Source organism: Muntiacus reevesi, chromosome 5, assembly GCF_963930625.1.
Source record: "Muntiacus reevesi chromosome 5, mMunRee1.1, whole genome shotgun sequence".
NCBI lineage: Eukaryota > Metazoa > Chordata > Mammalia > Artiodactyla > Cervidae > Muntiacus > Muntiacus reevesi.
The window spans coordinates 50,991,346-51,015,511 of NC_089253.1; the positions used below are offsets into that span (position 1 = coordinate 50,991,346).

The following is a 24,166-nucleotide window of genomic DNA, read 5'->3' on the forward strand; positions in this document are numbered from 1 at the left end:
CAGCCTTTCTGATACCACCCCCAACCCTCACGTCAGCAGAAGGTTCCAGGGCCTAAAGCATCTGATACTTCCATTGTTCAGGTTCTTGGGACTAGTCTTGATCTGGGATCACATGGGTCAAAAAGATGACAGTGGTGTTGACAACAAACCATCATCCCCAGTTTGTAGGGAGGTCCCATGCTTCTGAGAATTCTGAGATTCCTGCCTGGGAGGGAGGCCAAGGTGGGCAGCCCACAGCTTAGGGGGAACGGGTGGTATGTGCTTCCCAGGTTGCTTAGGGAAGGTCTGGTCCCAGGCCTCCTCCCCCTTTTTCTGCCAAGCGCGTAAACTGCCATGGACCCCAAGGCCAGGCACCGGCAGACATGGACACAGTGCCAGAGACACGCCACTTGTACGAACCATTTATTTCCCGTGTTGGGTTTATACAAACTTGCAAGATACAAATGCAGGGTTCACTGAGTGCTTCAGTACCTGTATCTACAGAAAGAATGCTGCTGAGAAGGACGTAAGCTCTCACCTGTCATCACGATGGCCCCTCCCTGGGGAGGGCCTTGTTGGCTAGAAAGATGCTAAGGGGCTGCTACAGAGCCCTGGCAGGCACTCACTGTTTATCTAACCTTAACTCTTCTCCTAAGGTCACTTTTATACTAAATAAAGACACCAAGATCATAAATTTCCTTGTATAGTTTATTGTCTAATACTAGCAAATCAAATTGGCCCCAATATGTGCATAAATAGATATATGTATATATACGTATATTTCTTATTTTCCTTAGTTTTAAGAGCTGCCAGGTGAGGGGCTGCCTAAAGGGAAGGGAATTACTTCTGTCTTGCTATAGTCAGCCCTGCTCCAAGAGCATCCCTCTCACCAATGCAGGTGAGCAAGCACGCACAGCCTTCAACCTCAGAAAATCTCTAAAGTGACAACATTAGTACTTGATTACAGCCTCCTGGTTATTGTTGAGGGAGGTAATGTGTTCATTGGGAAGGCCCTAGATTAGTAACCAGGACTTTCCCCAGGTGGGTAACTTAGCTCTGGGCCCCCACCCAGGCCCCCTTCATTCCTAGCAAGATGCTTTAGGCTGGGAATAGGGTGCCAGCAAAGGTCAAAGGGGCAGGCCAGGCTTCAAATGCTGGCCAGGAGCCCTGTGCTAGGTTCCAAAACCTTTGATTCCAGATCTGGACAAAAGACTTCCATTCTGCCCAAATCCTTGCAAAGCAAGAGCCCCTTGCCCACTTCAGTAGCAATAAGCAGTTTGGAAGGCTGAGCTGGCTTAGTTCAGGGCCCCAGCAGCAGGAAAGTCCTGGGCAAGGCTGAGACGCACCTTGTCCTTCGGACCCTCAGGGCTGATTTCACAGTCTGGATGCCAGACTGGGGTACCATCCCCTTAACAACGGGCCCCAGAAGAAAGGTCACAGAGGGAGGCAGGTGCCGTAGGTGTCACCCAGACCAGAGAGGGACCAAGTGAAGAGGAATGTGAGAAGTCCAAGGAACTTGAATGTGTCTGCCGCGAAGGACCAGAGACGTCAAACTGCTTCCACTGGCCGTTGCACCGTGTCCTGGGTCCATCAAACAACAGACCGACATTCTCAGTGCTGTTTGGCATATTCCAGCAGGGTGATAAAGGTGGTGGTCCAGGAGCACATCTGGGGTGTGTATGCCTGCAAGGGTCTGCTTTTGTGCACACAACTGTAAACATTTCCTCAAAAAGGTTCACATTCAATAACCCTAGAGAGTCATCAAAAGTTGACAGTGTAATCAAATCCTTAGACCAGGACTGCAAGAGAATGTCCCACCCTGGAAAGATCCTCTCCGGCTGAGTCCTGGAGACCAGCCCTTGGCAGACTGGGAATGGGAAGAAGGAAGCTGCTGAGGAGGAGGGAAGGGTGAAGGCCTGGACCTACAGGCAGCCCCCCAGTCCCTCACATCGTCTGCCAATTCCATTCAGACATTGCACATTTTGAAAATAGATTTGCTTTTATAACAAAAACATAAAATAGATCGTCTTAAAATAACTCCTCTCCCCTTCTTTGGATCAAAAGGCATGGGGTATGGCCGCAGTATGCTTGGAATGATGTGGAAAGGAAAAGAAGGAAAACAGGCCTGGGCAGGAGTTCCAGGAAAGGATCAGATGTCCAAACAAATATATATGTATATATATATATTACATATACATCTATAATATGATAATCTTCACAAAACATATATTAAGGCATGTAAAGCAACATAAAGAGCCAGCTTTATGAAAAAGAGGTGAAAGAGAGGTCGCAGAGGGGCAGACATTAATCCTTGGTATTTCACATGTATTTCTAAAAATATCACTTAAAAAAAAGAGACACAAAGAAAGGGGAAGGCATGGAAGGACCCTGGTAATCTGCTTTTTATGGATGGACAAGGTGTGGGAGAAGATGGAGAAGGGGAGGAGGGTTACCTGGGAGCTGATCCCACCTGTCAGTCTATGGGGCAGAAAGGACAAGTTTGGGGTGCTTGAGCTTTGCTGAAGATGGGAGATGCAGCCAAGGGTCACGTTTACAAAAACCTGCTAGACGTGAGGGTAAGTGGAAGCCTCCTGTCTGTAAACCCTCAGATACACGAGAATATCCTAAGCACCTAGAACAGTGCCTGGCACATAAAAGGTGCTCAATAAATATTTGTTGAATGAATTGTCAGTTTTACTTGCATATGAACCATAACTGTCCCAGCCATGAAGGAGTGGAGAGGAATTGCTAGAAGATGAAGTAGTGGAGAGGAATTGCTAGAAGATGAAGTAATCATTCTCAGGGTTGCTGGAGGTCAGGTTGAAGTCTCATGGAAGCAACCCTGGCAAAGGGGCCAAGGGTTTTCCCTCTATCTCCTCCCTCCTCTCTGGCTACATTCATCTGAAGGTGGTAGAGCAGAGGGACAACAGGCTTTGCTCCTGTCTCTCCACTACTGGCCCCCTGGCAAGGTAGGGTGTGAATGAGCCACGCGAGAAGGGAGACCCTCCAACAGCTTCAACCTGTCCCACTGTGGGACACCTGGGATTCCGAGTAGGGCTCCAGAATCTGTCCTACCAGGTTCAGGCCACATCTGCTCTCCCGGGGCACACACTCAGCTGGCCCACAGCACATTCCAGGGGGAAAGAGATAAGATGGTGTCACAGAAATGTTTAGGGATGGCCCCCTGGCTGACCACACGCTCCACACTCTGACCACCCCACACCTTCTGGTCTTCCAGAAGGACCAAGACAGGTCCTCGTCTCTGCTCCTGACACCAGGACGTGGAGGTTGACATCAGGCCCAGACTCAGCCTAGCGCTCCCTGGGCCCTCAGCTCACATCTCCACCCCCCAGCAGCGTGCTCCATGGCGGGTCCTTGAGCTGGCAGCCCCTGACCCCAGCACAAGGTGGGGAGAGTGGAGCTGACACCTGGCACTGTGCCTGGCACTAACCTAAGGCTCCACCCCGGGGAAACCGACCCCATTCCCTTCTCATCTCTGTCCTCCCCCTCCTCCTCGCGCATGAGCCCTGCCGTTCCCTTTCCTCCTGCCCTCCCGAGACCTCTCCCCTTCTCTCCTCTACCGCTTCTCAACCTGCCCTCAGACGCTGCACACACCTGCCGCTTCCCACCCACGGCCAGCGCTTCCCTCTGGGAGCCGAGGAGCCTCTCCCATCTCTCGTCAGCTTGTCTTTGGCTCAGGCAGGGTGGTCAGTCTCCACTGGACCCCAAAGGAGCACCCAATAAACAGGGATGTGCCAAGACCCTGGGCACCGCTGGACAGCAGGGCGGGGCTGATGGAAGGGGATGATGGCTGGTCTTGCTCTTGGCATCGAGAGACGAGTGCTAACCTAAGAGGGCCCAGGGTGCATTCCCCACCAGGGCATCTTCTCCACCAAGGAATGTTCCAGTAGGGCTGTCACAACCCCAGCCAGGGCCAAAGCGAGGCTCCCTCTGCCGAGGGTGGCAGACAGGATGGCGCTCCTCACCCCGCGGCCTGACACCCTGGCCTAGGGTGACTGTCTGAGTAGCGAGGATCTCGGGGCCGGAGTCCCAGGGATGTGGACACCGCTGTGTCCGCGCTGCTGTCGGCGGCGACCCCAGCCCCTGGCCTGGCTCCCCACAGCATTCCTGCGGGAACGCAGAGGCGGGGGGCCAGGGTGGGCAGCTGGGCAGAGGCGGGCTTCAGAACGTGGCTCTCTGGAGCTTCACGGCGTTGGCTTCAGCCAGGGCTTGCACTGGAGGAGAGAGACACGGGTGAGAAGGTGCTGCACGGGGGCGGACTCTCCAGCCCAGCCGCCCAGAAAGAAGTCTCTCCTGCAAAAAACCACCCCTCGACCCTGAGAGAGGGGGACAGAGGAACAGAAGTCAGTTCTTGTTCAGCTGCCTGATACTGAGGGGCTATGTGTTAGGGGGAAGGGACACAGCCTTTGCCTAGAGCTGTCTGGGGCCACTTTAATTTACAGAAGACCTGGGCCCGATCTGGGAGAGATAAGATCTGGGAGAAGCAGCTTCTAGAGGCTTCTGAGGCAGGGAGGCTGTGAATCTCAGCAGGTGGCAGGCTCGCGGGCTGACAGGAGGTGCAGGGGTGGGCAGCTGGGGCGGCCCTCTGACAGCGGACAGGAGCGGCCTCTGTCCCCTCTGCTCCTGGAGATGCAAAGCCACTGGCACTGCAGCTTCCCAGGAGCAGCCCTGCCAGCCGGCTCCAGCCCAGCACCGCGCGGGACGGGCAGAGGGGAAGAGCGGCAAGGCGCGCGGGCGCGGGGAGAAGCGATGGCGGGCGGGATGGAGGGTGCAGGCGGCTCGCGGGGGAGGGCAGGGGTCCCGCTCCCGGGGCTAGATGAAATACGGTAGAAAGGTGCTTACGTCAGAGCTCAGACCCGCATGACATGGCTGCTGTCGGTGCCCCGCGGGGGTTCAGACGGTAGGGGGTTGGCTGGTGGAGTCGGGGAGGCAGGGGAGGTGGGAGGGCTTGGGGTGGCACATTGCACTGGAAACAGAAATGAACAGGGCAGTGAATAGGGGCTGCGGGGGGAGGAAGGCAGAGGCGGGAGGCCGGATGCCCAGAGCAAGCGAGGCCCTCCTCCACGCAGGGAGCAAGGCAGGAGGCAAGCAGAGAGGAGCGCTGAGCTTGGGCATCTGTTCAAGCTGAGCAGAGCTGGTTCCAGGGTTGCCATGAAGGAGAACATGGGGCCCCAGAGGAGACCTGGCCCAATCCAAGCTCTGCTGAGAACCAGGGTGACTGGGGGTGAGGCCGGCCCCTCTGAGCCTAAGGCTCCCCTTCCATTTGTGCAGCGGGGAGACGCTCACACCTCCCCACGACTGTGGACAGGGTGAGGGGTGCACCTCAGAGGCAGTGATATCACTGATGACCATGATTAATAGTGCAGTAAAATCACACTAATCCAAATCACCAGGCCCTCATTAAATGACTCAAAGGGATCCCAGTGTTTATCAGTTCCATAAGGATGGAGGCTCCTGATGGGCTTCAAACCAGTTTGTTAACTTCGACTGGAGGGTTCAAAAGAGATTTCTCACTGTCACTTGAGATCTCTTTTCATCCATCCAAGAAAGGCCAACTTCAATCCACCTCTAAACAGATCATTTAAGCCCCAAAGTGGTGACATTTGAATTAATGAGATTTTACTCTATTATCATTCTCTTCCATGCTGAGAACAGCAAACTGAAGGACAAGGAAGGAGGAGTCGTAGTGTTAGGAACAAGCTCTGCAAGTCTCTAGACCCTGGTGCAGCTGTGGGAGAACGGCCTCACTCAGGCTCAGAGAAGAACCAGACCTGGGCCAGGGTCACACTGTTCCCCCAGGAGGGGGACCCTGGCACCGGACTTCCCAGACCCTTGCTCCCGCCCTACTTGGGCCCTCGTCACCTTCCCTGGCCTCTGCACAGGAGAAGGCCCATGCAGCCCCGCGGCACATCTGTACACGCCACACAGATACAGAAGACACAGCGCCCTCCCTGACAGGAAGTGACCCAGTCTGCACAGGTCCAGCATCCCCACACCTTTCTACTCAGCGCATACAACTCATGTGTGTGTGGGCATGACTGAACCTGCGCCTGTACACAACCCAACACGGTTGTCACTTTTAATACAAATACATCCGCAAACACCTTTGGAACACACATTCATGTGCACACCCGTATCACACATCCAACAGTTAGTTGTGTGGTAACTTCAATCCCTAAGAGTCAAGAAACCAAAACCTAAGCAAGGAAGGGATCAAGGATGTCAAATAGACGTTACAATGTACATGCAATAAAGCTCTTACAATTTATTCATTGAAGAGCTCCTTGAAGTCAAGATACTCTTATTTAAACACAATTATGGTAGGTGTTGACTTGCTGGGTTTCTAGCCCACGAGAGATTAGAAACAGGAAAATTAGGAGAGGGAGAGAGAAAGAGGAATTGAGAGGCCCACTGAGGTGCAACTGAAAGAGAGAAAAGTAGACATATTAACTTTAAAACCGTCACAGTCTGGGAGCATTCAGCAGGGCCACAAACAGATATGTACGGATTAGAGACCCCAAGGGCATCTCTTCCACAGAGGTCAGCAAAATAGGGACATTTATAATGATACTCTGGTGGTAAAGAACCCGCCTGCCAATACGGGAGATGTCGGTTTGATCCCAGGTCGGGAACATCCTCTGGAGGAGGGCATGGCAACCCACTCCAGTATTCTTGCCTGGGGAATCCCCATGGACAGAGGAGCCTGGTGGGCTGCAGTCTGTGGGGGCGCAAAGGGTTGGACACGACTGAAGTGACTTAGCACACGTACATGCATAATGATACTAAATGAGCTAGAACAAGAAAGATTAATTATATTAAATACAACCTCTTAAAGAAATCAGAAAAATACTAAACACAGATTATGAATATGTCCATCAAAATAAGTTCACATACGTAGCAGATAGGCCTTGTACAATGTGCGCCTTCAGTTGTGTGTTCACAAGTACTACCACACCTGCACATGTAGGTAATCAGTCACACGCATTCCATCCATGAGGCTGTGTTCTCTCCATCCTGCACACCTCGGCGTGCCTTCACAGAGTTCCCACACACACTGCGCACAACATACACACAAACAGCCCTGATCATCCATCACACTGCAAAGAAAGCCCATCGCATGTAAACGTGTGCATTTTTAAGCACCACCTATATACTATACTCTCATAGCAAGTTTCCCAAACACCACCTGAACTGCTGCTGTCTCTGCACAACACCCATAGAAATTTTACACACACAGACACTCTCCTATATTTGCAAACACTCCCTCCACCCATACATCACATATGTGAATACACACACATACATATGCACCTACAGCCATTACCTAGTACAGACACTGATGACATCATGCCACACAGACAAACTTAAGGTCGCCACATCTTCCGTGTACTGCACACCAGGAACACCGACCGCGGCTACAAGCTCGCCGCCCACCCTAGCACCCACGTCACATGCTGCACCCAGGCCCTAACTGCACCCCCTGCCCACTGCACCAGCCCACGGGCACCCTCCCCACACAGCGTCTGCCGTGCCTGGCAGAGCCGGGCTCTGGGAACGTGGGCCACAGGCCAGGGCAGTGGGGACGGGGTAAGTCTGAGGTCTGGCCGGGCCGCGGCCATGTTTTAAATAGTTGGGGTTTTGGCAAAAGCAGGGTGACCACTGGCTTTCCGCACACAGACTCTGGAATGTAAGCCCGTGTGTATCAAGGGAGAATCTGAAAAGCCAGAGTAAGCTTTGTTGTCACGACGCCTTCAGCAGGGGAGCTGTAGCAGGGAGAGCCAGGGGCTGGGGAGGGGCAGAGGGAAGTTAGAATAGCACCGTATGTTCTAACTCCTGAAACAGGAAGTTGCCTTTTGCCCAGAGCATGCGGAATTTGATCTTTGGAAGGTCTGGGTTCATTTTGTAGCTAAACTACAGGGCGGCTGACAGAAGCTTCCTTGTAGCCAAACTGGTTCTGCTGCCTTTTGGCTGCAGGATGGGGCTCTCTGAAGCCTATCACTTCTCTTGCTCTCCACTCCTGCCACCTGAAAGCTTGTTTCTGAAAGATCTCCAAAGACTTTCCCGGCCACCCATTCTAAAGTCCACTTACACCCCCACTGCTAGTAGGTTTTTCCTTAAAGCTTACCTAGATCCCCTTTGCTGTATCTCAAAACCCTTTGGTTTCTGAAAATATCCACATTTAAAATAGCTAGAAAAACCACAAACGGCTCCTGTTTCTACTTTAGCTGCTGCTATTTCAACTAATACGACCACCAGCGCTGGGACTACTGCTCCTACAGGGGAGCCTTTACTGAGCAGTTACTGAGTGCCGGGCACGGTGCTAGGTGCTGAGCACACCCTGCTTCCACCCTCACAGCCCTAGGCAGGTATCTTGATTTAAACTTTACAGATGCAGAAAAGAGCCAGAACTGAAACCCTCCTGTGTCACTCACATGAAAAGCCTTTCCTTCCTCTGTGCGTCTAGCCACGATCCTAATCTGACACTCACCCAGGGCATTAGAACTGTGGCCAGCACAGCTAAAGTCATCACAAGCCTGGCATCTCTCTAGGGCATTCATCTTGACTGGCCTTTGGAGCCTTCCCCCTCTCCATCCGAAGCACCTTTCGTGCTGAGGAAGAGGGAATATTCTGTCTCCAAGGCTTCGTGACTTGACCACTTCCTCCATCACAAAGCCTCCCATTCACAGAGTCTTTTCCATTCTTCCCAATTACATTCTCCTCTTTTCCAGGTGCTTCCTTTCTGGCTGAAGAGAAGTTAATTCTACTGACTACAACCCCATAGTGTCCACTAAGACCCACTAGCCTTTGTATCAGTGTGAAGTCAGCTCCTTACACGCACCTTTTCTTAGCAAGAAAGTGGGTTTGGGTCAACAGCCAAGGTGGTGACTGCACTGGCTACTGGTACCATCGCCCCTTTTCATTCCTGCTATTTGCCTGCAGCACGAATGGGAAGCCGGACAATGCCCAGGAACACTGGCCCTCACTCCGCCACCGGCACACCCTTGCATATCTCCCTATCAAGCTCAGTCATCACCCCACCTCTGGGCCTTTCCTGGACCTGCGCAGCTCCCTGCATTCCCCACACGGCCTCTGGCCATTCCTCCAACCAGCAGTCAGGCGGGTCATCATGACTCCGAGCTCCCAGATGTCAGCGACTCTGGTCCCTTCTCACCCCGGGAGCCTAGCACAGTCCCTGGTGCTCAATAAGTGCTCATCCTGGCCTCAAGGAACACCACCCTGCTCTACGCTCGCCCCTGCCACACTGCCTCCCCTACTCCTGGGCAGCCGGTCTCCCTGGCAGAGCGAGGCCCAGCCCCTCTCACCAGACAGCATGCGGCCTCTGCGGGAGGCCTCGGTCGCCAGGGCACAGGAGATTTCAATCCGCTTCTCCTGCTCCTGCAGCTGGCTCTCTGAGTCCTGGGGCACGTCCACAAAGTCCCCCTCGCCGACGGGCACCACGTTCTGCATACTGAAGAGGCACAGACACACAGACATGGAGGGGGCAGGATGGTCCAGCTGGCTTGGGGGACCTGTGGGCTGAGGGTGGTGGGGGTCCAGGGGCCTGTGAGTGTCCAAGTCTGTCCCCTGGGGTGAGTAGGACCCTGGCAAAATGCATGTCGGGACCCCTGCCCGCAACATTTGAAGATGAACTAGAAGGTTTAAGAGAACATTCAGGGCAGCCTTGATGGGGAAGTGAAGTCAGCAGAAGGCAACTCATCCATTTGTCTTGATGAGAGCACGTGCATGAACCCAGGAGGTCTTTGTGGCACCAAGGGCTGTGTCACTGACCCGGCCACGTGTCTCGGCCCAGTCTGCCGCCTCGAACCACTTCTTCCACGGTGGGAGGCGTGGGAGACCCAACCACATATGTCCGGGCACTGGATTCAGTAGCACTAGTGCCCTCGAAGTCGTGGGTGCCAAGGTGGGCGGAGGAAGTAGAGGTTCACCCGAGGCCTGTTACCTGGACTTGGCAATGAGCGTCTTGATCCTCTCCACCTTCTTCTGCTTCTCCTTCAGCTCCTCTGGGCTCAGGGGCATGTCGGGCTCCAGGTCAATGTACCGCTCAGGGATGAGGACTTTGTCCGGGGTGGAGAGCTGTGGAGAAACACGGTCACTGCCTGCACTCCCTTCTGCGGTTCCCCCCCGCCCCCCGCCCCCGGCATTGCCCTTGCTGGACTCCAGGCACCTCCTTGTTGATATCCACGTCATAATGCTGGGGCTCCAGCTCCATCTTGCGCAGCCGGGCGATCTCCTCCCGCGGCGTCTCGTAGGCCTGTCCGCCGGGCTCCTCGGCTCGCAGCGCTGCCTCCAGGTTGGAGATGTCTACCTCGTGGATGCTGCGGTGGCGGCGCACCTGGGGGAGGCAGAGTCAGGACCACGCGGGGCCTGTGTCCCGCTGCCTCCTGGCGGCCCCGCCCAGCACACCTGACCTGGCCACCACCCCACCGCGCGCACTGCAAAGCTACCCTCCTTCCGTGGTACTTGTCCAGAGCCTGCTCACCTACAAGGGTGCAGAGGAGACACCTCATCACTGCCACCTGTCAGGACTTGTCTCTTTCCACCCGTCTCACCTGTGCTCACATCCTGGGCCATATATTTTGAGTAACGGAATCAGTGTGTCTTACATGGATCTCTAGCCTTATCACATGAAAGAAGGGCAGGATTTATGGGTTATAATTTTCTGTATTTTTGAAATTTAGTGGAAAGAGAAGTTAGGCCCATAGTTTGGGCTACTCTTAGCTCTGCACTTAGGAACTGTGTGGCCCAGAGCTCCTTAATTTCTCATGACTTCTTTCCCTGTCTCTAAAATGGGGACAAAAGCCCGTCTAGTCAAAGCTATGGTTTCTCCAGTGGTCATGCATGGACGTGAAAGTGGGGCCATAAAGAAGGTTGAGTGCCAAAGAATTCATGCTTTTGAATTGTGGTGCTGAAGACTCTTGAGAGTCCCTTGAACTACAAGGAGATCAAACCAGTCAATTCTCAAGGAAATCAATCCTGAATATTCATTGGAAGGACTGATGCTGAAGCTCTAATACTCTGGCCACCTCATTTGAAGAGCCAACTCATTGGAAATGATCCTGGTGATGGGAAAGACTATAGGCAAAAGGAGAAGGGGATGACAGAGGATGAGACAGTTAGATAGCATCAGCAACTCAATGGACATACATTTGAGCAAGCTCCAGGAGACAGCGAAGGATGGGGAAGCCTGGAGTGCTGCAGTCCATGGGGTCGTAAAGAGTCTGACACAACTTAGTAACTGAACCACAACAATAGGGGTAATACTTCCTAGTCCAGTATCCTTGAAACGACTAAATGAGACGGAAGGGGTTGTGACTTGTATCGCACCATGTGTTGGTGAACTATGATGATTACCTTCAGTCACCCCCAGCCCAATGTTAAGCACATAGGAAATGCTCCAGAAACATGGACAAGTGATGGCTACTTCTAGGTTGTGGGTTCTGTGCTATTCTCTATTCAATGAATTTTGTATAATTCACTTCAACTAAAATAATCAAGGCATTTCTTTTTGTGAGTGATTTTTCTTAAAACACAATAGAGGCAAACACTAGTTGCAATATGTCTTCTGTCCAGTGTGGGAGACGCTTCCCCCAGGTCTCCCAGTTGTCCAGCTTGGGTCCGTCTTGGCCCCTCCCTGCTGAAACTTCCTCCTCCCCTGGGCCCCCCCCATCCCCGGCTCAGGGTGACCACGCCTGGTGGTGGGCAGTGCTGGCAGACGCCAGGCCGTGTTTGTGGGGCCGGGAGGACATTACCACTTTGTAGGCAGGCCGGGCGGCGGGGTCGGGGGCGGGGCTGGCTGGGAGCTGCAGGCTCCTCCGCTTGTCCCTTGCGGAGCTGCTCTGGCGCCGCCGCATGCGGTCCATCTGCTCCTCCACACTCATTTTGGCCTTGCCTTCGCCAGGGAACACAGCGCTCTTGGGGCGCTCCTGCTGCGGGCGGAGGACAGGGCTCGGACTGGTGCCCTCCTCTGCCCCCGGAATTTTTATCTGCCCAAATCCCTTAAAATTTCCCTTCTCTGGGAAGCCTGCCTGTAATGGGTTACATAGTGAACCCCAAAGGGTACATCTAAGTCCTAACCGCAGTATCTGTGCATGTGACCTTATTTGGAAATGGAGTTTTTGCAGGTGTAATTAAGCTACGGAGCCCAAGATGAGATCACTTTCAATTGCGGTGAGTTCTAAATTGAATAATGGATGCCTTTATAAGCAACAGGAACAAGGAGACATACAGAGTAGAAGGTGATGTGAAGGTGGGGCAGAGTTGGGGTGGCGTGTCTACAAGCCAAAGAATGTGTCTACAAGCCAAATGTTGCCAGCAACAGCCAGAAGGCAGAAGGGAGGCAAGGAATGGGTGCTCCCTCAGCCTGCACACACAGTCCACCTGCGGACACCTTGATTCTGGACGTTGGCCTCTGTAATGGTGAGGGAATAACTTCTCTTGTTTTCAGTCACCACATTCCTGGCATTTTGCTAACTTCCTGGGAAACTAACACGGTGCCTCTGGCCAGCACATGTGACTCTGACCACTGACTTTTGCATTTGTGTTTCATCAGTGGCACATTATAATAATGTTGTTCAATATAAAATCTCTATTATGCACAGCTTCCTCGTCTCATGACGTGTCTTCTTGAAGAACTCCCCCGCTTCCCTTCTTCCTTCTTGTTCTACTTTCCTCCTCTAGCCCCGGGCTTCCTGAACTGTGACAGTCAGGTGGGCACACGGAGGCTGTGGACTCCCAGCCTAGCTCGGGCCTGCCAAACTCTTGGGGCCCGCGGGCGTGCACTCACCCGGGAGGAGAGGCCATTGGTGAGCCCGTTGGCACTCCTCCTCACCACCCTCGATGGGGTCACTTCTTCATCGGTGGGTGACTTGGTCCGCGGGGGTACGATGCCCACTGCAGGGAGACAAAGTGGCCAGTGGGTCCCACAAAAAGGGACACAGGGCAGCCCGTTGCTCGCAGAGGTTCGCCCCTTCTCAGAGGGGCTCGGCCCCGCCCCTTCCCAGGGAGGCTCGGCCCCGCCCCTTCTCGAGGAGGCTTGGCTCCGCCCGCTGCAGAGGTGGAGGCCCAGGTGGGGAAGCGCTTCCTTGGGTGTGGGCGAGCACCTCTCTGGGCTCCCCTCCAGTGCGAAGCCTCGCTTCTAGGGGACAGCGGGGCAGGGGGTACCTTTGTTGAGAGCCGCCTGCTTCTCTGCCTCAACCTCTTGCCTGGTGGACACAAGGCTAATGTCTCTAGAGGTGTCCAGGGGGGATGTCTGCTGGGGGTCTCTCTTGCTTTGCTCGTAGTTTGCCTTGGGCTAGGGAGAAAGGATGAGAAGATGGATGGATGGATGGTGCTAGAGTAACCACCGAGAACTTGGCCCCTGGTGGTGATTCTTTGTTTTGTAATGGTTGGAGTGCCAACCTTTGATAGAAACATGGAGCCTGGAAAGTGTGCACTCGCTGGCAAGTGGGCAAGGATGCACTTGAGCCTCCCACCCATGCCAATGTGGGCCTTCTTGTGGAATGAGGGCTCAGGGTCTCCAGAAGGCCCCCAGTTGAGGCTCATCAGAGAAATTCCCTTCTGGCAAACAGGAAAGGTACAGACTTGCTGTGAGCCAGAGGAGGAACGACTGGAAGAGGGGGCCAGAAAGCCAAAGATCTCTGAGGAGTCTATCGGGTTTTTCAACAAGAAAACCTGATGAGTTTTGTGGGAAGGAAAAAGGCATGGGGTTGTGGACCCCCAGAACCATGAGACTAGACCAGAGGTCAGAAACTAGCTCTGGCCCAACTGGAGAGCTTGGGGGAGTCCTACCACCTGTTTTTGTGTGTAAAACTGAGGTAATGATGCCTGTTCTGCCCACCTCACCGGGCAGACCCTCGAGGGTTGTGCATATTACCAGTAAATGGCTGTTTTACGACTTCCTACTCACCACGCAACCTCTTCCCAGCCTAACTGCACATTTCTCCTGAACCTTGGCTAGCAATTCAGGTGAGAGAAGGACCAGAACAGGGGAGAAAGTGTATGTATCCTTACATTCCGGGTGCTGGTGAGGCCCAGAGGACACAGACAAGGCAGAGACACAGGCAAGGGGAGAGGGAGAGCGTGGGAGGCCGGGGGCTGAGGTGGACCAAGGCAGGAGGAGACGGAAGGGCGCTGGTGGGGATGGGGCGTCACGGGGTCTCCATCGTCAGGCACGCTGGCAGGGAGCGGGGCCCAACCCACCGCCCACAGCCATGGGCTGCCACGGGGCAGGGCAGCAATGCAGTTTTCCATTGTCCACAGGAAGCAAAAGGGGAAAGAGGGCCGGCACGAGGGCCTCAGCCATCCCTTTGCTCATCCCAGAGTCTGACTAGACAGAGGCCAGGAACGCTGAGCCGTGGGAAAGTCAACCCTGGAATGGGGTCAGTGACTCGGTCTCCTGCGGGCCCATTCCCTCCATCCCTGCCCTAGGGGCCCGAGGGCGCTGGGTACCTGACCCCTGGCTGTCTCACCACCGCGGTGCCAGGAAGGGGAGTTGGGGTGTGGCCAGAAGCGGCTCTCGCTAGGGAGTGGAGGCACAGTGGGAGGAGACTCCAGGGGGACGTAGGCTTTGGGGAGGGGGGGCCGCGGCGGGCCGGGCTCCTGAGGCAGAGAGAAGCCAGAGCGTTAGGAGGAAAGAGAGCAGCCGCTGTGAGAGCAGAAGAGGAAAACGTTAGCAGAGGCAGACGTGAGCTGCGGGAACCCTGGGCGGCTGGACTCCTCACCCCCACCCAAGCCGAGGCGGGCTGGGACACCCTCACCCCCACCCGAGCCGGGGCAGGCTGGACCGCCTCACCCCCACCCAAGCCGGGGCGGACCGGGACCCCCTCGTCCCCACCCAAGCCGGGGCGGGCCGGGGCCCCCTCACTCCCACCCGAGCCGGGGCGGGCCGGGGCCCCCTCACTCCCACCCGAGCCGGGGCGGGCTGGACCGCCACACCCCCACCCGAGCCTGGGCGGGCCGGACCGCCTCACCCCCACCTGAGCTGGGGTGGACTCCACCTGCAGAGTGAGCCCTGCCTGCCGGCGAGGCCCTCCTGTACAGACGAGGCCCCAGCATGTTCTTCAGAGCTGTCTCCTCATCACTGCCCCCATCACTCTGGGCACACCCTCCCTTCTACCCCTGTTCTGCCATCTCTCCTAACTAATGCCTTCTGCCTGTTCCTCTACCTGCCCCAATGCTTCATGGCCCAGTTTAGATTCCACCTTCTCTTTGGAACATTGGAGCTTCTGCAGTCTGAACCGTGTGACTCTATATTGAGACATACTCCACCATGTTCCAGAGGAGGGTTGTTCACTGTGAATGGGGTAAAGCCCCGCAGGCATCTCTCTGAGAGGGCCTCATACCATCCCTTGCCCAGTCTCAGAAAAGACTTGCTGATTTACTGACAGAAAATGCTCCCCACACTGACCCTCAGCTCTCCCGTCCCTGAAACAATCCCAGATTTAAATTTCTATTAAGTGTTTGGTATCTCTGCTAACCATCATGGCGCTCTCAGGAAGACTGTCCTAAAAGGCAGCTAAAAATGACAGCTGGGGATAAGAACAGGTAAGGAAGAAATCTGGAGGGAAGTTCACAAACTGGGTGTGAGAATGACTATCTTAGAGAGACGGAGCCCCAGAGAGGGGCCTATGGGGAAGAGATAAGCACAGAATTTGTACCGTTTCAAGCAAATGAGGACTGGGTCCTCCCTCCCCCACCTACCTTCTACCCCACAACCTCAGCTTACCTCACTGAAGCCAGGTTTGGTGGGGGACCCCTGAGAGCCAGACACCAGAGAGAAGGGGCTCAGCGGGCTGGTGAGGCTGGCGGAGCTCAGAGGGCTGGCGGGGCTGTTGGAGCTGTAGGTGCCCGAGGGGCCAAGTGCTCCTTGGGGAAACAGAAGAGGAGAGAGGTGAGGCCAGGGGCAGGGGTATGGCCTGGAGTGTGGCTGGGCTCTGTAGGTGGAGAAGGCAGGGGTGGTTTAGGGCGCCAGGGCCACCTGGCCTGCTGAAGGGACTGAGGCTGGGTCGCAGGCTGGCTGTCAAGCAGGCAAGAGGCAAGCTGGGCAGGAAAAGATAAGGGATGGAAATGACACCACTGCCTCCAAGAGTCACAGAAAGCCAGACCAAAGTCCCTGGGCTGAAGGAAGACACTAAGCTAGTGGTTTCAGATCGCCAGTTAGCCCATGGCTCCAAAATCACTGCAGATGGTGATTGCACCCATGAAATTAAAAGACACTTACTCCTTGGAAGGAAGGTTATGGCCAACCTAGATAGCATACTGAAAAGCAGAGACATTACTTTGCCTCCAAAGGTCTTTCTAGTCAAGGCTATGGTTCTTCCAGTTGTCATGTATGGATGCGAGAGTTAGACTATAAAGAAAGCTGAGCACCAAAGAATTGATGTTTTTGAACTGTGGAGTTGGAGAAGACTCTTGAGAGTCCCTTGGACTACGAGGAGATCCAGCCAGTCCATCCTAAAGGAGATCAGTCCTGGGTGTTCATTGGAAGGACTGATGTTGAAGATGAAACTCCAATACTTTGACCACCTGATGTGAAGAGCTGACTCATTGGAAAAGACCCTGATGCTGGGAAAGATTGAGAGCGGGAGGAGGAGACAATAGAGGAAGAGATGGTTGGATGGCATCACTGACTCAATGGACATGAGTTTGGGTAAACTCTGGGAGTTGGTGATAGACAGGGAGGCCTGGCAGCTGCGGTTCATGGGGTCACAAAGAGTTGGACACAACTGAGCGACTGAACTGAACTGAGGGCCAGGAAAACACAGGTGCTCTTTGCCCTGTTCCAGGGAGGAATCAAGAGGATTAAGGCAACAGCCTCATTGGTGTATCTGGTCTGTTCTGGTGGGGGGATGTTTCTGGAGCCTGAGAAGGCCCGGGCTGGCTCTGAGCACAGTGTGAAGGCCTGGAGAGGTACGAGTTGGCAGCTATGGGATGGAGACCAGAGACATGCTTTTTCCGCTGAGGCCAGGAGCCAGGAGGCTGCTGGAGAGAGCACCCACCTCTGTGCTTGGCTGTGTCTGTGCCCCGGGATGGGTTATTCTTCCTCAGCCCCTCCATTACATCCTGGATCCTCCAGATCTCCTTCTGGATTTGCCGGTTGAGCACCTCATTCTGAAACAAAGAGCAGGTCAAAGGAAGTCGCTACCAAGGAGTGTCCCGGCGGGAGCATTCCCACACTCACGCGTGCACACACACATCCCTCCAGCACACGCTTCCTCACGGGCAGCCTCTGTCTCTTCAGCTTCCCAAACTGTGGGAGACGAGGGCTCTGTCGTCACAGCAAAGAGCCCTCTTAAGTAAACGTGTGACTTCAGAACCAAGAGCAAGGACCTGTCCCTCTGATCCCGCCCCCGCCCAGGGGCGCTCAGGATGCTCTTGGAGTGACCGCCCCTTTAGGTGGACACATGGTGGTGGCCTGTTTTCCCAGGGCAAGAGCTTCAGGTTTACTGTCTTGTTTCACAGCCAAATAGCCCTTCTGTAATGTTCGTACCCAACTTACGCCTAATTACCACGAATTCCACTCAATTACAGTGTCCACTCTTTGAAAAACAATAGCTCCCTTTTATTTAGCATTCCCTGCGCCCCCTACCCCTACCAGGTGCTGTGCTGAGTGCTTTGCACACGCGAACTCGCTGAGGCTGCCCAGCACCTCTCTGAGGCAAGGACAGCAGTTGTCCCCACTTCAGAGGTGGAGAGGCTCACGCCCAAGACCATCTGCCTGTAAGCAGCGTGGCCACCATTTGAATCTGGGTCTACTTGTCTCAAGAGCCGGCGCCTTCACCATGATGCTCTCCTGTCTCCCAAAATGTGCATGTTGAACTGAGGCCTTGCCTCTGGCCCTCACCTCACCCACCTAAACAGCTGTGAGGCTGGGTGGTAAGCTTTGTTACCAGGGGGAAAAAGGGGGGAAGCAGGGCATTAACTGCCTCAGAGAGACAGGGCGTACAAAGCAAGCTAAAGAAGGAGTGGAGCTCGGGGAGAGAGGAGACAAGAGGGAGGAAAAGAGAATGCTCCAAGAGCATCCATCCTCCTGCCTCCAAGCAGGCGCTCCTGACCCACCCCAGCAAGGAAGGCCTCTTTCCCATCTAAAAACTCGCCATTGTTTACATCTGTATGTCTGTTAAAGTCTCCCACACTTCAGCTTCTCTTTGTCCCCCATGATTTGACAGAACTAAAGAATGTTCCCACATTATCTTCACCCTGAAACTCAGAATCTGTTTTAAGAGGCCCTGAATTCCAATACTTTGGCCACCTGATGCAAAGAACTGACTCATTTGAAAAGACACTGATGCTGGGAAAGATTGAGGGCAGGAGGAGAAGGGGACAACAGAGGATGAGATGGTTGGATGGCATCACCGACTCAATGGACATGAGTTTAGGTAAGCTCCGGGAGTTGGTGATGGACAGGGAGGCCTGGTGTGCTGTAGTCCATGGGGTCGGAAAGAGTAGGACATGACTGAGCGACTGAACTGAACTGAACTGAACCTTGTCTTTCATTCCAGGACCAACTCCCGGTTTTAAATCTCTGAAATCTCTAAAGCATGAAAGGAAGATACTGTGGTCTCTCTTGGACCAAAGGACAGGGGCCCCGCCTGCCCGGAAGCCCCTTCACCTGGAGGTCCAAGCTGAGCTGCTCCCAGAGCTCGTCGTGCAGGGCAGAGACCTCTGCCTCCAGGCTCTCATACTCCAGAGTGCTGTTCGCCAGGGCCTGCAAGGGGAGGGCTCACTGAGAAGTCGCAAGTGCCAAATCTCCCCTCCTCGTCCTGCCTCAGGGCCAGGGCACCTGGTGTCTGGCAGGTCGGGGAGGAGGACCCGGAGGGATGGGAGAAGGCACAGGGCTGAGACAGTGATGACAACCAAACCTGGGCCTTAGAGGAGGTGCAACCGCCCAGCCTGCCGCACGCCCAAATAGAGAGAAAACAGCATCCCCTCCAGATGGGCTGAAAGCAGCTGATCTCACTCCTATGCCCCTTGTGTTCTCCCCAGGTTGGGTGACAGAGACTAAAGGAGGGCCAGAGGCATCCACTCTCTGGAGGCTAGACACCTTCCTCCCTTCGAGCTTCAGTTTTCCGGGGCTTTTGCTGCTGCTGTCTGCGTTGGAGGGCCCACCTGGTGTCTACTAGGAAGTAACCAGGGTGGCATGTTGCCAATGTCCTGGTTCTCCGGAGAGGGGAGAGAAGGGGTGTGCAGCAAAGCTGTTAAAGCAGCCGAGGAAGTAAGTGGCCCTCGACTTCACTTTGTCGTGAACAAATCCTGGCGCAGATGTGACTTGTGGGAAAGAAGCCAAGCTCCTGGGTGGAGACTTGATGGGATGAGGAGGCTTGCTGCCATTTTGCAAGACAGCATTAAGGGCTTCGTTTACAGCCCCCCAGACAGCTTGCTCTTGCCCTCTGGGAGAGTGGGACTAGGGAAGCCCAGGCTGGGAGGGGCGGTTCTTCTGAGCAGGTAGGAGCACAGGGTTACCGTGGTTGCCTGAGACAGCTCCACCCGGATGTTGATGAGCTGGTTCTGCAGTGACTCCTTCTTGTGCAGCAGCTTCTCTGGGTAGGCGGGCTGGCTTCCAAACATCTCCAGTTCCTGGTGGGTCCCCATCAAGGCACTTTCCAGGCTCTCCTGAAGAAAGGCAGGGGAATGCTATGAGGAGCCCTCATAGCTCCTCTCTGGGGCTCTCAGCAGCAAGGGCTGGAGCCACAGGAGTTCAGACAGGCAGCTTAGCGGAGGTTCCCTCACACTGGCCAAGGTCCCCAGAGGAGCTTCAGCAGGGCTAAGTAAGGGCAGGACAGAGGTTTGGGGAGGGACGAAACTTCACCAGCTGAGTGAGGATGGAGGAGCCACCTGCCCCTTCTCTGGGTCAGCCCCCCGTGTGCCCACTCAGGACCACCCCACGGCTCTCACCTTCTCAGCTCGCAGCTGCTGCACCAGCCGCTCCTGCTCGCGCACCGCCTTGTTCTGCTCACACAACTTGCCCAGCAGCTTCTAGGGTCCCCAGGAGGAAGGGAGGGAGAGGGAAGGAAGTCAAGGACACAGCCTGATGGGGGCCTGGGAACTGGATGAGCAGGACCGGGCTTCTGGATACCACCTCCTTTCCCCTGCCTAGGAACCCTGGACCTTCACCTTCACCTTGGAGGCTCCTGGGAACAGGAAGTTGTCTTCACCCTGGGTGACTCCCCAAAGACCCACTGAGGGAGGAGATGGGCTTATTCTCTGAGGAAGCGAGTCAGCTTGAGAGGGGAGCGGGCTGAGAGCTAAACGTCAAGTTCCTGCTTGCCCCTCCTCTTGGGGGTCCCAGTTCACAAGGGGCTGAGGAGATCGCACGGCCTCGCCTCCCAGGCCTCCAGGTATGTATGGATTGGAGGGGTATGCCAGTTTCCAAACAAGTCTTAGCAAAACCAGTGAACAACAGAAACTGGTCCTGAGTCCCACAGGACCCCGAACTCCCCTCCTCCTTCCAGAGTCTCAGGACGGCTGACGCTGGGGTCTCTCTGAGGTCTGGCCCTGGCCCGCACGGAGCCTGTGCCCCGCCTGCTGGGCAGATCCACCACCCACGCAAGGCCAGTGGGAAGAGGCAGGAGAAGCCACACTTGTTCCCTGGGAAGATGTGTGCTTTCCCGTGTCCACACCTGTGTTCACGCCACTCCTCAAACACCCCCTTGGCTCCTTTCTATGGACCAAGAATCTTGTCCAATCTATCTTGTCCCCTAGGTCCTTTACTTCAAGACTGGCTCATATGCCACCTCCTCATGTTCCAGGCCCACCAGCTCACATGGCGCCCAGCCCTGCCCTCCTGCAGGCCCTGGGACAGGTCTGCTGAGACCCAGGCCTCCCGCTGCCCAGAAGCTTCCTGAGGAGGGTCAGGGCCGTGCTCTTCTTTCCAGGCACCCGGGGCTACTTCCTACCAGAGTCTGTGTGCCTGAAATAAGCACGGGCCATTGCTATAGACGAGGGCCTCGCACTCAGTGGAGAAACACGCAGCCATGAGGCCAGGTAGGGTGAGCGGTGAGGGTGAGAAGGGGATGGGGAGGCTCGGGCAGAGCACGCTGTCTCTGCAGGGAGACGGGACAGGGACCAGATGTGTGAGGGGCCACAGCGGATGAGAGGGGCACAGGAAAAGCCCCCACAGGGCGAGTGGGAATGAGGGGCGGCGGCAGGGCCGGAGGGGCAGAGGAAGCAGTCAGCTGCTCTTACGTCTGTGCCTTGCTCGTTCAGCTTGTAGGTGTGGAGGCTGTCCTGGAACACTTCTGGGTATGGAGGGACCTGCAGGAACAGGAGACTGGTTACCACGGCAGAGGGCAGGGCGTGGGGGCACAGGAGAGTGGACGGCCCCACCCTGATCCTGCCATCGGCCACAGCCTTCCAGCTCAGGCAGCATCCACTCCAGAACCCGAGCTGAGTCGGCGCTCTGCCTGCTGGAGAGCAGGGGGTGGCCTGGCCGAAGCCCGTCCCAGTGGTTCTGGGTCGGTTCTGGAGGGGCTCCGGCGCCAGGTAGCTCCCAAAGAGCTCACGCGTAACAACCATGCAAACAACAGTTAAGTCTTGGCTGGTTTTGAGGATAAGATCTGGGAGAAGGAATGAGCATCAGAAGCATCTGAAAACGACTGCCCTAGTAGATGACGTGCCAGTCCCAGGGACTGGGCCTAAACCGGAGGCATCTCTTGGTCCGGCAAAGGTGCCTCCCACTGGTGACACATGCAGCAGCCACAGCCATTCCATACAACAACTTACCAGAAGGCTCCACATCACACCCCCATGCTCTCCACCCCAGCGACTGGCAAGCAGATACCGAACACAAGAAAGAAGTCCTGGACACTCTGTGATCCCTGGCACGGCACGAGATGTCAGGGCTGGCTATGCTGATGGTTTGGGGAATGAGCCTGGTTCACCCATGAACATGAAGAATGGAGGCGACCCCGGGAATGAAAGGAGGAAGGCCGGGCTGAGCCCAGGGCTAAGGCCTGGCAGAGGAGCGGGCTCGACCATGCACGAGCGGCGGGAATGACGCTGACGGGAGCGTGCTGCCAGGCAGAGGCCTTACTTGCATGAAGAGCTGGGCGCTGGGGGAGGAGCTCTCCACCATGCGGTTCACCACACTGATCAGAGCCTCGCTCTCACTCATCTGCGGCAGAGGGAGGAACGGGCGGCTCAGGTGCAGCCCTCGCGGGGTCTTCCCCATGCCCCCTGGGCTCCAGGAGCAGTGGAGGGCGGATCCTCCTGGGGCCTCCAGCACCCTCTCTGCTCTCGCCCGTCACTCACCCGCTGTGAACTCTGGTTTGGGACCCGCACTGAAACTGCCCACGAGGAACGGCCATGGCAGGGAGGCGGGAGGTCGCCGTGGCCTCGCCCGGGCCCAGGGACACCTCCCCGGGCACCTGAGCGTTGCGGGCCTCGCCCCCCGGGCCCAGCCCTCGTTTCTCACTCTGGTTTGGTCAAGGACCACACAAGCAGTGGGAAAGGTCGAGCTCCCCAAACGGGAACTAAGAAAACCTTAAAGAAAGTGCGGCCTGCTCTGTGGATGGGTCAGGCACAGGCCTCTCTCCCCAAGCCCTGCCCACCTCTGCTCTAGAGTAGAGAGGATTGTAAAATTTGGTTTCCAGAGCTGGGCTGATAGCATCCATGCTGACCTGGGATGATGCCAGGGAGCAAATAAGGAGGTCAAAGCAAGCAAGCCATGTCAGAGAGACGCCAGAGATTGGGACACCGCTCCCCCAACATGTCATCTTTATGCGTCAGAGATCTTCAGGAACATGGAGGGGGAAAGACTATGTGCCAAATGAAAGAGAAAGAGTGGGAGGAAGGGTGAGGGAGAATGGGGGTGGGAGGGAGGACTGGGCAAGCAAACCAACCAGGAAGGCTGTCACCCCCGGCTCCAGGGTGGCAGCGTCAAGTGTAAACACAGGAGGGAGTGTCTGCGGGAGAAGGTGGCAGAACACAGCGGGGTTGTGCAGAAAAAGCTTCTTGGGGAGGGGAAGTGAGTGAGGGAAGAGGCAGAGCCACCTTAGGGCAGATCTCCTGGGGTCACAATTCAGGGGACCCCCACATTTTTTACCCTTGTCTTCCCAGTCTATGCTGGACCCACACGTATTTCCCTCCTAGCTGGTTTAGGCGGTCGCCCAAAGGCAACCTTGCTTCTGCACTCTGCAGGCAGGGCAAGGGACACCCTTCCAACTCCATCCACAGGCTCTAGAGTGTGTTAAAGCGCTTTCCTAGGATCTGATTCTTCTACTTTTTTAGCCCACTTGGGAGTTTTTTTTCTATGATATAAAGTGTGATTTAAAAGGCTTCTAAAAGAACAACTATAATATGAGGTTGAGTGTTTGTTAATGGTTTAAAATCAACAGGACATAAACCACATTTTCTGAAGGGCCTAAGCTCAATTCCTGTCTTCTCAGAGCCTGTGCACGTGTGAGCATGCGTGTTGTGTGTGTGAATACGGCTGTTCGCTGTGTTTAGGGTGTGCCCGTGTGGTCCACGTGTGACTGTACATGGCGTCTGTATGTTTACGCTTGCTGCCTGTGCGCCGGGCCTGTGTCCCATGTGTCGGGCACACGCTCATGCGTGCAGAACAAGGCACACCCACCAGCACATCAGGCTCTGCGAGGGCAGGGGAGGCCCAGGCTCTTCCTGGCCCCCCAGCGGTCTCACTCCTCCCCAACCCGGGATCTAAAACAACAGGGAAGCAGCAGGACTCTCACGCTGCCCCACCCCGCCCGTGCTGTGACTTCTGGGGTGGTTCAGCCGTGTGGATCTTGCCTCTAGGGGATTTCTTTCTGCCACCTTCTGTCTCTCCAAAACGTGAGAGAAATGTGGTGAGAAGACACCTAACCCAGTACCTTATATTAATACACAGCGCTGGGGTCACGGGTGGCCAACTTAGTATTTTTCACTTTTGGAAGAAAACGAAAAACTGATCATCTTAGCAATCACTACCTGCATCGGTGTCTGCCAGAGGGTTCTCATACACCTTCTCACCTGGCTCTCCCAATAACTCTGAGGTAGAAAGGGCAGATCCTACAAAGTCCATCTCACGACTAAAAAACAAAGACCCAGAGAGACAAGTGACATTTCCAAGGTTTAAAGAAAGTCCTTGTAAACGGCACACTTGGAACCAGAGTCCAGGGTCTGACTATATTCTGGACTCTTCTCATCACAC

The 24,166-nt window shown here is 55.2% G+C and overlaps 1 protein-coding gene across 7 annotated transcripts in view; it reads right to left on the minus strand.

Moving 5' to 3' along the window:
• Window positions 1-397: 397 nt before the first annotated feature.
• PLEKHA6 (pleckstrin homology domain containing A6) overlaps window positions 398-24,166 on the minus strand; it is a 133,118-nt gene continuing 109,349 nt past the window's right edge. For 3 of the 7 annotated variants that reach the window (XM_065938203.1, XM_065938210.1, XM_065938209.1), the window contains 16 exons: window positions 22,052-22,132; window positions 21,205-21,273; window positions 19,915-19,995; window positions 19,483-19,632; window positions 18,632-18,727; window positions 17,019-17,130; window positions 15,746-15,885; window positions 14,470-14,619; window positions 13,183-13,312; window positions 12,806-12,912; window positions 11,772-11,948; window positions 10,187-10,354; window positions 9,962-10,095; window positions 9,324-9,469; window positions 4,843-4,966; window positions 398-4,214 (listed from right to left, as the gene is read on the minus strand). In XM_065938203.1, coding sequence (XP_065794275.1) covers window positions 4,851-4,966; window positions 9,324-9,469; window positions 9,962-10,095; window positions 10,187-10,354; window positions 11,772-11,948; window positions 12,806-12,912; window positions 13,183-13,312; window positions 14,470-14,619; window positions 15,746-15,885; window positions 17,019-17,130; window positions 18,632-18,727; window positions 19,483-19,632; window positions 19,915-19,995; window positions 21,205-21,273; window positions 22,052-22,132 — 1,857 coding nt within the window. In that variant the 3' untranslated portion in view covers window positions 398-4,214; window positions 4,843-4,850. The remainder of the gene's footprint in view (window positions 4,215-4,842; window positions 4,967-9,323; window positions 9,470-9,961; window positions 10,096-10,186; window positions 10,355-11,771; window positions 11,949-12,805; window positions 12,913-13,182; window positions 13,313-14,469; window positions 14,620-15,745; window positions 15,886-17,018; window positions 17,131-18,631; window positions 18,728-19,482; window positions 19,633-19,914; window positions 19,996-21,204; window positions 21,274-22,051; window positions 22,133-24,166) is intronic. The other 4 variants (XM_065938205.1, XM_065938204.1, XM_065938208.1 and 1 more) reach the window with 3 other exon arrangements.